This window comes from Echinops telfairi, unplaced genomic scaffold (assembly GCF_000313985.2).
Source record: "Echinops telfairi isolate 266 unplaced genomic scaffold, ASM31398v2 ScPeMD7_9;HRSCAF=40, whole genome shotgun sequence".
Lineage (NCBI taxonomy): Eukaryota > Metazoa > Chordata > Mammalia > Afrosoricida > Tenrecidae > Echinops > Echinops telfairi.
The window spans coordinates 84,521,775-84,534,824 of NW_022103906.1; the positions used below are offsets into that span (position 1 = coordinate 84,521,775).

General features: G+C 47.4%; 1 protein-coding gene and 1 pseudogene across 1 annotated transcript in view; both read left to right on the plus strand.

The window, feature by feature from the left end:
• The first annotated feature begins 1,978 nt into the window (after positions 1 to 1,978).
• LOC101653386 lies at positions 1,979 to 2,719 on the plus strand (annotated as a pseudogene).
• Positions 2,720 to 11,024: 8,305 nt separating this feature from the next.
• Positions 11,025 to 13,050, plus strand: part of APOB (apolipoprotein B) — a 50,271-nt gene continuing 48,245 nt past the window's right edge. The window contains exons 1-2 of the mRNA XM_045286594.1: positions 11,025 to 11,106; positions 11,554 to 11,598. Of these exons, the coding sequence (XP_045142529.1) occupies positions 11,040 to 11,106; positions 11,554 to 11,598 (112 nt within the window). The 5' untranslated portion in view covers positions 11,025 to 11,039. The remainder of the gene's footprint in view (positions 11,107 to 11,553; positions 11,599 to 13,050) is intronic.

The window sequence follows — 13,050 nt, forward strand, 5'->3', positions numbered from 1 at the left end:
GTTCTGCTCTCCAGCACACCCACTTCCAGGGAGGGGTGAGTTTGGCTCTGGTTGGGGCCAGCCCTGTAGCTCTCCTTGGTAGTCACCTAATCTGGTGTCAATTTAAGGATTAAGAGTGTAGGGGTGGAGTCTGGACTGTCAATCTGGAGATACCCAATGAGACGTCTGTGTGGGCGTGGCCTTCTCCTGAGAATTCTGGGAAATCTGGTACTTCCTCCTTGGAGGCAGAAGACACCTCTCTCTCTCTGCTATTCCCTGGGAGACATTGCAGAAGACAGGCCACATGGATGCAACCAGACCTCTGAAGCCGGAGAAGGCACATAGAGATCCCTGCCAGCGCTGAGATGCTTACAACGCCACTGGACCCAAAGACTTTCTACCCACTGGCTTGTGATCGTCCTACATTTGGCTTCATTGCGTGTGTGTAGTGAATCTGAAGAGGACTTTACAGATTGTTATCAGACATATGGGCCAGTATCGGACTTAGGGACATGGACTGGACTGGGTTGGGATGCATTCTTAATGTACAGTTGCTCTTGTATATAAACCTCTTCTTTATATACATATGAGTGTCTCCATGGATTTGTTTCTCTAGTCTACCCAGACTAACACACTCGCTCTTTTCATGCATTCTTCCATGTGACTACACTATCCTCATGGTTTGGTGCATCGTGGTAGGGTCTGCATGCCCACTCCCGATTCTGGGGACACAAGACCAGTACTCTCCCCCGGATGGATGAGTGCCCTGCTCCCTCCGTCATCATTTCCGTCCTCTATTTTTAACCAAGCATGATATCCTTCTCCAGGAAGTAGTCCCTCTGGGAGAACAGTACCAAAGTGCATGAGACAAGGTCTTGCTCCTAGGAGCACTCTTGGACTGTATTGCTCCAAAATATTTGCTCTCCGGCCATCTACGGCCTACTCAGTAGGCTCTGTGAACACGGTGTTTCTTCTTTAGTTCCTGATCCGTGTCCAGCTTCCACATTCCCATGAGGTGATTGAGAACAGCATCATTGAGGCGGGGCACAGCTTAGTCTTTAAAGTGACATATTTGCTTTTGGATGTTTTGAAAAGGTCATTGGCAGCAGATAAGTACAGTATTTGATGTGATTCCAAGAATATGGACTCTCTTTTCTATAACTGTGTCCTAGTGTGATGGCTTCCTTGTTGCAATGAGGTTGGAACATATCCAGCCAGTAGGTCAGATATCAGCAGGGTGACTGACCTATTGCAGACTGGCTTCAGCAGAACATACAGACGAAGACAGATGAGAGGGAATAATGTATTGACCTACGTGTGAAGAATAGAGACCTGGAACCGTGTGATAGCAGCACAACGTTGTCTTATATGGTGTCAGAAGACCTTCACCTCATCTCCCTCGGGTCCATCTTCATCTGCCTCAGGTTGGAAAGCACTCAACAGATGGACAATTGTGGAAGATCTGCCTCCTCACAAAAGAGTCAAATTGACTTATGAGCTGTATGGAGCAGACCTCATTAAACATACATTTAATGGTGTGGCGTGATGCAAATGAAAGAAAAAGCTGTGAGCATCAATTAAAAATGAGAATATGTCCTCTCTCGGCCTGCTGAGGGCCGCTCCAGCTGGTGCTTCCACCCAGCGCCTGACTCCATGCACTCGGCCAACGGCCTCTGCCAGCACTCCTGAGCTCCCCGGGAGCCAGCGGGCGGTGGCCCTCACCGGGGACCCTCCAGTGGGCCCAGGGGGACCCAAGTGGCTCTAAATTCAACACACACCCTTTGAAGCACGTTAAAGGATTTACTATGAAGCAGAGAAGCAGATAGTGCCAAGTAGCAAGCAGTAGTAGTTACCCATTTCTGGAAAAGCAGTGTCCATGTTGTTATGTATACCTCCAAAAACAGTTCAGATCTGTAGGGGAAGCCTTGTGTAAAGTAAACTGACCTGCAGGGTGGCAGTGTTGTCATAGCTATGGTAGGTGGGTCTTTACTGTGTTAACATGAGTAAAGGAACAAGCAGTGATACACCACTAGGAAGGGTGAGTGCGTGAGTGTGGAAGCATTGCCTTCTCCTACTGCTGCTGAAATGGCGGGAATTAGTCACATCCAGTTTGAGATGGAATACACCGAAGGTATCAGTCAGCGAATGAGGGTCCCAGAGAAGTTAAAAGTAGCACCACCTAATTCTGACCTAGAACAAGGATTTCAAGACGGCTCTCCAAATGCTAGTGTCTTAATGCAGGTTCCAGAGAGGATTGTTGGGGAAGGAAATAAGGAAGACATTCCATTTTCAAGACCAGCAGATCTTGACCTTATTCAGTCAACCTCCTTTAAGCCTCTGGCACTGAAAACACCACCATGTGTTCGTACACTAAGTGAAAGACCCCTAGACTTTCTGGACCTAGAAAGACCTGCTCCAACGCCTCAAAATGAAGAAATGCGGACAGTTGGCAGGCTACAGAGAGAGCGCTCTGAGTGAGAATGCTGTTGGCCAGAATGGACAGCTGATCAGGAACGATTCCATGTACGGCATTTCAAATATGGACACATCCCTTGAAGTTGCTTCAGATGACATGACGGTTGTAGATGCAGCTTCCTTAAGACAACAGACAATCAAGTTGAATAGATGCCTGCAGCTGCTCGAGGAGGAGAAAAAAGAGCGGGCCCAACGAGAGATGGTCATGAACTCCATCATGGTCGCCTTCTGGCTGCTCAACAGCTGGCTCTGGTTTCGCCGCTAAAGGGAATCCCAGCGCTCAAAGAGATTTGGCTCAACAGCTAGAAATATAAAGAATTTGTGAAAAAAAATCAGAATATCAAATGCATGAAGTATGAATCTAAATAAATTTGAAGTTGTGAGAATGAAACGGAATGAATAAAGACCAGTTATTTTAGGTGCTTGTGAGCTGAAATGGACAAATACTGACCATTTAAAATCAGACAGTCGGTGGTCTCTTTGGTGTGAACATTAAAGTCAAGAGAAATGGCATTGTCTTCATCATCAAAAATAACATCGCGAGGTACAACCCTGTCAGTGGTAGCATATGCAAACATTAGATAGGACCATAACACGAACTATAGCATCCATGAGGAACATGCTCTGTAGAACAATCAACCATAGGAGACCAAAAGGGCAGCATTTACAAAAAAACAAAGTTCAGGAGGCAGGAAGGGGAAAATGAGCCAATGAAAATAGGAAGCCTAGGGAAAGTGGAAATAAAACATGGTCACACTAAGGGGATTGCAAATAAGTCATGAAATAAAATGTGTATATATTGTTGGATGGGAAATAACTTGCTCTATAAACTTTTGCCCACACCACAAAGGACTCCAGATAAATACAGAAAACTATGGAAGGAATACACAGATTCACTGTAGTATGAAGAATGGACCTTACAAATCCGGCTAGACCAGAGGATATTCACTGGTACAGCTAGGAACTGGAAACAGGGAGTAGTCCAGGACAGATGAACCCCTCAGGACCAGTGCTGAGAGTGGCAATACCGGGAAGGTGGGGTAGAAAGGGGGAACCGATTACAAGGATCTACATATAACCTCCTTTCTGGGGGATGGACAACAGAAAAGTGGGTGACAGGAGACAATGGACAGTGTAAGACATGACAAAATAATAATTTATAAATTATCAAGGGTTCATTGCAGGGGGGATATGAGGAGCTGATACCAAGAGCTAAAGTAGAAAGCAAATGTTTTGAGAATGATGATGGCAACAAATGTACAAATGTGCTTGACACAAATGGATGGATGTATGGATTGTGATAAGCATTGTACGAGCCCCCAATAAATTATTTTTTTTAAAAAACAATGGATCGATGTTTAACCATTTCAGGCATGGGTAGCACATGATCAGGAAAGGAAGGCACTAAAGGGGATAGTCCAAGCTTTACTGAAAGCACTTATGAAAGACAAGTCTCAAGAAATTGATAGAAAACTAACTTATTAGATGCTTCAGCAATTAATTGCAACACTGGAAGCACACATTGGTCTATGCTGAAGAACCTGGAAGGCAGTTACCTGGGCAACTGACCAGCAGGTATGATATAAGTGCCTACCTCAAAGAAAGATGATAAAAACAAAATGTGAAAATAGCATTAATTCCACATGTGAGTAAAATATTGCCGAAGATAATTTTGAAATGGGTGCAGCCAGACATCATCACGGAACTGCCGGAATCTGGGTGAACCAGCTTGAGAAGAGGACAGGCGTAAGACATTTCAGACAGAGGTCAGAAAGATGTTGGTGGGAAGCTGAGAACCGCAGAAAGACTTTGTTTTATGGACTGTGAAAGGGCTGTGTATCTGATGACAGGTGACGAACAACCTGGGGATTTGAGAACATCTAATTGTGCTTTTGTGGAACCTGTACTCAGACCAAGGGGCAGTTTATTCCAGCAGAACATACTATATGGTTTAAAATTAGGAAAGAGGTGAGTCAGTTCACACAGTTATTCATTCTACTTGCTGAGCAAACAACATAAGAAACTGTACTCTCTGAAGAAGTGCACAGCACCAGGGCTGGAGGAAGATTCTCCCACAACCAATCATAAGCAGATGACACACCTTGCTTGCTGCAAGTGAGGAGGACTTGAAGGACTCATTCATGTAAAGCAAAGACTGTAGCCTTTAGTGTGCATTCCATTTCAACAGAAAATAAACAAAAACCCAGATACTATACCAATAAGCAACCTCATGATAATTAGAGAGAATACTAAATTCCCAAAGATTTTTTTATTTCTTGGAACTTCCATCAACATCCACAATAGAAATAGTTGGGAAATCAACGGGCAACTTACATCAAGCAAGTACACTACAAAGAAACGCTATCAAGCAATAAGAAGCAAAGATGTCATTTAAATATTAAGACATGCTTTACCCAGGCCCTGGTACTTTCAGCCATCTGGTATGCCTGCAAAACCCACACAGTGAGCGAGAAGAATCGATGCCTTTGAATTACGCGGCTGGCAAAGAACGCTGACTAGACTATGGGCTGCCAGAAGAATGGTCACACCTGTCTTGGAAGAAGTCCAGCTAGACCGCTCCTCAGATGCAAGGATGGTAACACCACCGACTTCCTCTCACGTACTTTGGACATGTAACCAGGAGAACCCAGTCCTTCGAAAAGGGTATTGTGCTTGCTAAAGTGGAGGGTCGAAAAAAAAGAGAAAGACCCTCAGCGAGATGGACTGACGCGGTGGCTGTCACAATGGGCTCCACGTGACACTGATGAGGGTGACACGGGACTGGGCCGTGCTCCTTTCTGCTGCACCCAGTGTCACAGGGAGTTGGAGCCTCCTCAACAGCATGGTTTTGTAGCAGTATGCTTTACTTAGCCTCATGCACACATATATACAGGGAGCTTCCTAAAAGTTTGGGGGGAAATGAAGTGGAATAATGGAATCATTCCACAAACTCTTAGAATCACATATATATGGAATATGTGTGTATGTAGGATATATATATATATATATATCTCCTTGGTGATATAGTGTTACAAGTTGTGCTGCTTACCACAAGGTCAGCAGTTTGAAACCACCAGTCATGCCACAGAAGACAAGGCTTTTGACTCCCGTAAAAAGTTTCAGTCTCAGAAACTTGCATAGGCAGTTCTACCCTGTCCTGTAGCGTTACTATGAGCCCAAATCAACTCCATGTGTGTATGCGAGTTATATATGTGTGTGTATATATACATATATATGTACGTATACACACATATATATATTCACACACATACATACATATGTGTGTGTGTATACTGACTGCCATGGATCAGAGTCATAAACTCTTAGGTTCAACTGGGCTAGACCCCTAACAGGACTTCTAGCTGTACTTGGAGCTGGAAGTGACCTTAAAGGGTAGGTGAATGAGATTTTCATAGTTAAAAAAAGTGATATTTAATATACTTAGGAGCTCATTGCATGTGGAATGATGACGACTTCTGATAGTTCTTCCCTCAGTCAGGACTGCCACGCAGCATTCGGACTGCATCTCTCACCCAGCAAAATGATGGAGGAGCAAAGTGTCACTGTGGCCCTCACAGGAGGTGACTTGTGCATCAGTTATGTCTCAGTTTGCTTGGCTCTGGTCCTTCCTCCACCTTCCATCAGGACTCCTCCCCTCAGTGCACTATTTGTTGTTCTTCCAGTAACATGACATTTCTCTTTTATGCGTGAGTACGCTTTGTCACTGGCATATACAGACCACACTGGGCACAGTTCCATCCATAATTCTTAACGTCAACTTTCCAGCTCCTGCGCATGATTTGCAATTATAATACTGTCACAGGCAGAAAAGGGATAGGCTAATTAATCATTGCCAGTGAAGCCCTTATTTGCCGGCATGAGTTTTTGGAACAACATGGCTGGGGATAATTTGCATCAGATTATATGCCCTTGCTTTATGTCACTAAAAAGATTTGTTTAGCATCATCATGGTCAGTACACCTCAATATTCTGGAAGTCACGAGGCACCGCTGACTAGCCCAGCTTCATGCATTCCTGTTCAGCGAACGATGTCCTGGTCATCTGCTTCAGTGTGTGGACTCCAGTGAACACAATATTGGACATGTAGGGGCCAGGCTTTAATAGCATCCACCGTTCTCTGAACTTAGGGAGGGGCCTTTGTGTCACCTACAGAAAATCAGAAAGGAGAGTTTGTCTCTAGAGTCTGTAATAGTCAGTGCTATCTACATGTGTGATTACTCAGATGGATGGGTCATCCGGTGGAACTTTGCATTTGAGACCTAATAAATCAGCACTGGCTGAGACTAATCTGTGTGACATCAGAAAACGTCTCTGCTAGAGAGTCCCGAGTCCACTTGCCTTGGGAGGAGCTCCATTTGCTTCAGGAAGTACGATGGCTTCAAACATTAGGACTCCTCAGAATCATTGAGGATGCTCAGTCACAGAAACTCAAAGGCCTTGAGGCCGCCCTGTTGTTTCTGCTTCATTTCCTCAGTCCTGATCTCTTATTTGTGTTCTATTGACTTCTGATTATATGTAAGTTGTGATTAGCTAGCTCGAAGTGAGCAAACATATTTGTACTCTCACACACACATAACACAAAACAAAACCTCACTGCCACTGAGTTGATTCTGATGCGTCCAGATATCCTATGTGGGACAGGTTCGAACTGCCCCTGGGGGGTTCTGAGGCTGTTAGCTGTTCATAGGAGTAGAAAGCCTAGTCTTTCTCCCAGGCGGCAGCTGCTGCTTTCGAACTGTTGACCTTGGAGTTCCACGTAACTCACTATGCTTCCCGGGCTCCTTATATTACATGGTAGCAGCTACAATTGATTGGATGTCTCTATTTGCCGGGCATGGTGCTCAGTGTTTGACTTAACTGTTTCATTTCATTCTCACCACCATTCCTGTGATGTGGATCTTATTGACCCTGGCTTAGAGATGAGGAAACGGGGCCCTAGAGAAGGGAAATCACTTGCTCAAGGTGACAAATCTCCTAAGAAGCCCACCAGGGTTAAATCCTCGATCTCCTTGAGTCTAATGCCCAGGTGGGTTTCCTTTACATCAGTTGCCTGCGCTCCATTAGAAGCTCATGCTAGCAGATCTCCTGTTTCTTGGCGAGTTCTTGAAGTCCCTCAAGACCCTGGTCAATAGGCTTTGAAACGCCCAACATATATAAGGGCCTCAACGTATGTAAGAGCCTCAACTGGAAAATGTTCCACTGCAAGAAAAAGGGGTCCAGGTGGTCTCTGTGAGCACAAATACTACCTTCAAATACCTTGGGACACGGGGCCCTTGATGGATTTTGTAATTGAAGAGAATCCTACAAATGACTTTTTACTACATTTCTATGAATGTACCAATGTTAACCCCCAAACTCCGTGCCTGTTCTGTGCTGCTGGTGGTGAATGTCCAAAGAAATCAGGGAAAGAACATAAGTGGAGCTCCGTGCTTCCACGTCACAGGCGTGTTCCTTCCGAGGTGATAATAGAGCGTTCAGGGTCATCCAAAACTCCCCAATTTCTCCCGGCATCCAAATACTCAGATTAAGTTTTGATTCCCACTTTGTAAAACTGATTCCCTGTTGATACTAACTGTAGAATGAATACTGGCTTTCAAAGTCACCCGACAGAGGAAGTTTGGACTTAGGTTTGCAAAGCTGAAAGTCACCAATTCCGGTGGCTTGCTCGCTCCCCCTTTGCCTTAAAATGGATGTGTAAGGCAGAGACTGGCCACAGCTCGTCCTGTAGAAAACCAGTCTGCGTCAAGCAGCTCCAAGGAGGGGCTGAGAGAAACGCAGTTTGAAGACACTTTTTCCAGAGCCTTCAGAACGTCTCACAAGCGAGCGGTGCTCTCAGCAAAGACCGCGGTGAGGTACCCCGGTGAGGCTGTTCTACGTGGTCCTGTACGTGCCCATCATGGCACGTAGCAATAGCCGTGATCAATCCTGATTTGACACCTCCGTCACATCCATCTTTCCCAAGAGTCATCTTCTATGAGTCAAAAGCAGCTAATCACCGAAGGGGTTTCCTAGCCGCCACAAAGGAGGTTTGGAAATGAAGGCATGAATTAAATGCATGAATGGAAGGAAGGAGGTGTGGAGGCCCAAGGTCAGAGATTAGGACGCATGCTCTCTAATGCTTTTCCTCTTGCATATTTCCACATCGGGACTAGGAGGTTCTTTCAAGGATGTCAGAAGTAGTGCTGAATGCGACTTGTTGTTTTCGTTAGGTGCCACAGAGGCCACTCAGACCCACCGTGGGCCCGCGTACCACAGAAGGAAACTCATCCCGTCTGGGGTCAGCCTCACAACTGTCTCACCACTTGTCTGTCCGTGTGTCCTCCCGTGGTGGCTGGTGTGTTGCTGTGATGCTGGAAGCTGTGTCACTGGCGTTTCAAATGCCAGCAGGGTCACCCACGGGGACCAGGTTTCCGCGGAGCTTCCAGGCTGAGAAGAGGTGACGTAATAGCCTCAGTTCCCACCTCGGGGGAAGAAGCCACTGAAACCCTAGTGCAGAGCTTCGAAAATGACTTCCTGAACATGAACTTCCATTTCCGAAATGACACTTTTAGAATCATCAGCCATGCAACTAGAAGATTTTTTAAAAAACAATAATGTTGTTTTTTCTGGATATACCTTAAGGTTAAGGAGTTCTGGGGGGCACTGTAAGTTCAGTGGCAGACTGCTAGCTAATTCAAAAGTTGACCATTGAAATCCACCAGCCATTCCCAGGGAGAAAAAGGAGGCTTCCTCTATTTATAGCTTCGGGACTCCTATATAAGGTCGCTAAAAGTTGGAATAAACTTGACGGCGGTGGGTTGGTTTGGATAGACCTTATAAAGAAAACAAAGCCAACACATTAGACCAACCAAAGCCGACTTCTGCAACAGACGGTCCTGTACCATCGTCTTCCTTAGGAGCACTTCCTGTGCCTTCCTCAGCTGCTTCCATAACAGAACCCCACTCTTTCCTGGGCTCTCGGTCAGCAGTTACACTGAGCACTTGTCCAAATGCTACTTGGACTGCTGGCGACGTTCTCCTGAGGCATCTTATCTCCGGAGCCAGAAGGAGGGCTCCTCGGCTCGTGACCAGTCTCAGACACGTACTGGTCACACCCATCCCAGGGCAACACTCTCTCATCAATGACCCTGTGGGAAGGAGTCTGGGGCCCAGCCCTTCGTTTTGCTAAAATACCTATGTCGTTGTTGGTGCCATCAAATGCCCTCTGACTCCTAGAAACTTTATGTTCAGCAAAACAAACTGCCACTTGGTCCCTCACTAGCCGGCCAGTCGTTGCTGGGTTTCAGTTCATTGCTGTAGCCACCGTGTCAAGGCATCTCGCCAAAGGCCTCCCTCTTTCTCACGGACCATCTGCTTTCGCACACATCTGGGCCTTCTCCAGCGATGATGCTCTCCCGCTGATGGAAGCAAAGCGAAAGAAACCAAGTCGCCCGACCCTTGCTTCTGAAGAACATTCTGGTGTAGATCCCTTCCTCCTTCTAGCGGTCTATGCAATGACCTATTTTCAGGAATCTTCTGTAATAATCACCTTTGGAAGCTACCAATGCTTCTTGGATCTTCCTTTGGCATTGTGCTTGTCCTTACCTATATGATGTCTGATTTCCTCTACCTGGGCAGGAAAAGAAGAGAACCGACAAAAGAACGAAAGGAAGGAAATATTCATGGGAAAGGCCCTGAGCCACTGACAAAGCCCAGCGCTCGGCCTTGCTTGCAGGCCTCCCCTCACTGGAGGAAACCCGGCAACCAACTGCTTTGGAAGAAAGGCGTCTCTTCTCCTTGTTGCCCCAAGAACACTCAGCCCAAGCCAGCAAGTCCCGAGAGATTGTTCTTCTGCTGAGACACTGCTCTGGACTTTCTTGAAGCGTCTGGGCATCTAATTTCCACTGTGGCTAGAATGGCCGTCTCTTGCTACAGTGAGGGCCAGACTTCCTGCAATCCCCTTCTCTCAATTGACTGAATCCAGGGCAGGTAACCCACAACTGCAAAGTCCCGATAAGAATTAAGGGTGCCCGGCGCCGAACCACAGTCCCCCAAAATGGAAAACAATAAAATAAGAAAAGATCTCAATCAAGACAGAAAGGCCTGGCTTTCCAAGTCAGAGAGGTGAGGAGAGGCAGTTTGGTCCCGGTTTCCCAGGGGTTCCTAATCTTCCAGAAGGCACTTGGAGTAGGGCAAAATCGTCTTGGGTACAAAGGCCACTGGCCCCAGCCCCCACCTTCTGAAACCCCTAGGGGAAAGGCCACATCGAAAGAAAAGCTCAGTTTGATGGGAGCCCCTCTCCCAGCCCCTTGCTCATCTCTCTGAGGAGACAGGCCCTGAGTGGAAAAGCAAACAGGCCCAGGCCAGGGACCCTGCCCTTTGGACCTTTTGCAATTCACTCCCAGCTCTGGAAACAGGGCGTCAGGACCGGCCCATATATAAATAGAGCTCAGGCACAGGCGGCCCAGTCCCACCTTCAGGCCTGCTGGACAAAAGACTTGACTGAGCGCCCACCCCTCTGGACCCCCTGATTCTGGGAGACACAGACCAGAGTGAGGGAGCCCCTCCCACCCACCGGGTCCGCCATGGGCCCACCAAGGCCCGCGCTCCTGCTGCTGCTGCTGCTGCTGCTGGCTGGCAGCGTCCCGGCCCGTAAGTACAGCGCGTGGACAGCGTCCACTGCTCCAGCTTGGGAGTGGGGGCATCCTTTCCCACTGGGGCAGCGCCCTCACCCCCACCTCTCAGCCGGGCGTTGAGGCAGTGTGAGACTGGAGGGATTGATTCAGTTCGAGGAGTTCCTTTCAGGGTGCTGGCCAAAAACCAGTGGCAGGGCACTAGATGGCATAGGTACCAGGTGAGAGGGAGGGCACCCTCTGGTGGGGACACCCACAGGGCCTGGGGACAGGGGACAGTACCAACTGGGAGTTTCCTCCAGACTTGAGATGGTGGGAGTGACAGGGGTGGGGAATGAATTGCCAGGAACGGATCAACTTTGGTCAAGGGGAAAAAGACCCCCACCGTGGGCCCTCCCTGCGGGACCCTAAAGCCCATCTGGGAAAATCGGAGAAAACCCCCATGTTCTTTCTGCTTGTCTTCCAGAAGAGGAGGCGCTGGAAAGGGAAAACGTCATCTCAAGTTGTCCAAGTAAGGCACTGCCCCCACCCCACGGATCACCGGAGAGTGCCCTGCCCCCACCGACCCATTCTTCGACACCTCTGCTCACCAAGCCCCCCACCTCTAGAGTGGTGCGATGCTGTGGCCGGTGTGCAGTGACCTGAACCCGCAGGAATCAAGTGCTGTCCTTGTCTGCCCATCCCCAAGGGCTCTCTCCTCCCTTCCCCCTGACCTTTTGTTCTGCCTCGGAAGTTCAGTCTGGGATGGGGGCGGATGGGACCATCGTGCTGTTGTTGACCCAGGGACAACAGGAGCACATCATCAGGTTCATCAATGGCTAATCATTGATTTGAAGGGCATGAGGGTGAGGAAATTCTGACTTTAACCTTTGTGCAAAACTCTAGTTTCCAATCTGCTCATATTTACCTGACCCCTAAGGGTCAGAGGGGCTGGCCTTAGATCCCCTTATAGTCACCTGAAAGCCCGGGGTTGACCTTGCATGGGGTAGCAGTGCCATCTAGTGGGGTTATGGTATCCCTGCACCGGAGTTCATGCTCTCGATGCCTTTATCATTTTTTCCCTCAAACTTTTTCAGAAAACTTCTCCGAAGTACACTAGAAATTTATTTCTGTAGGTTTCATAAACCATTCAGACAACCCTATTCCTTCATGAATTTTGCCTCAAGTATTGAGTAGAATAAAAACGTCTGAGACTTTTATTTCAAACTGGACAAGACAGTCGAGTTAGCATCCTTTTACTTAATGCTCTCAAATCTTAATTTTTGAGAGTCTCCTATTGATTTTCTGAGACCAATTCATTGACACCATCTTCCCGGCACCGCAGAGGACATATTCAAGAAATGCCAGTGAATGTCAACATAGTGTGGCTTTGAGTTGATTCTGACTCACCGCGACCCAAGAAGATGTGTCGTGGTTACACATCGGACGGCTAACCATGAGGTCAGACGCTCGAAGCCACGAGTCTCTCTGTGGGAGAAAGAGGAGCCATTCATTCTACTCTATAAAGAATGGCAGTCTCAGAAACCCACCAGGGCAGTTCTACGCTGTCCTTCAGGGTCCTCTGGGGTCACTAGGAGTCCGAAGGATGAGATGGCAGTGACTTTGAGTTTGGGTAACTTTCACGGGAGCACACTTGGACATCTTTCTTCCTTGGAGCATCTGGTGGGTTCGAACTGCCAAACCTTTTAGTTATCAACCATGCCCCTCACCCTGACAAGACCGGGCTTTCTCCTGAGCACAAACATAATCGTTGGATCTACAGGTGTACCTCATTTACGGTGATTCACTGGGTGGCCAGCCCTTTGCGGATATCGTGGTGTTTGGTTTTTTCTGTTCTTTGACACACGGAAGCTTCGTGGCAACCCTGGGCTGACCTGGACCCCCAGCACTGGGTTTTCAAAAGCATGTGTCCTTTCATATCTCTGTTTCACATTTTGGCAATTCTCTTAATATTTCAAATTTT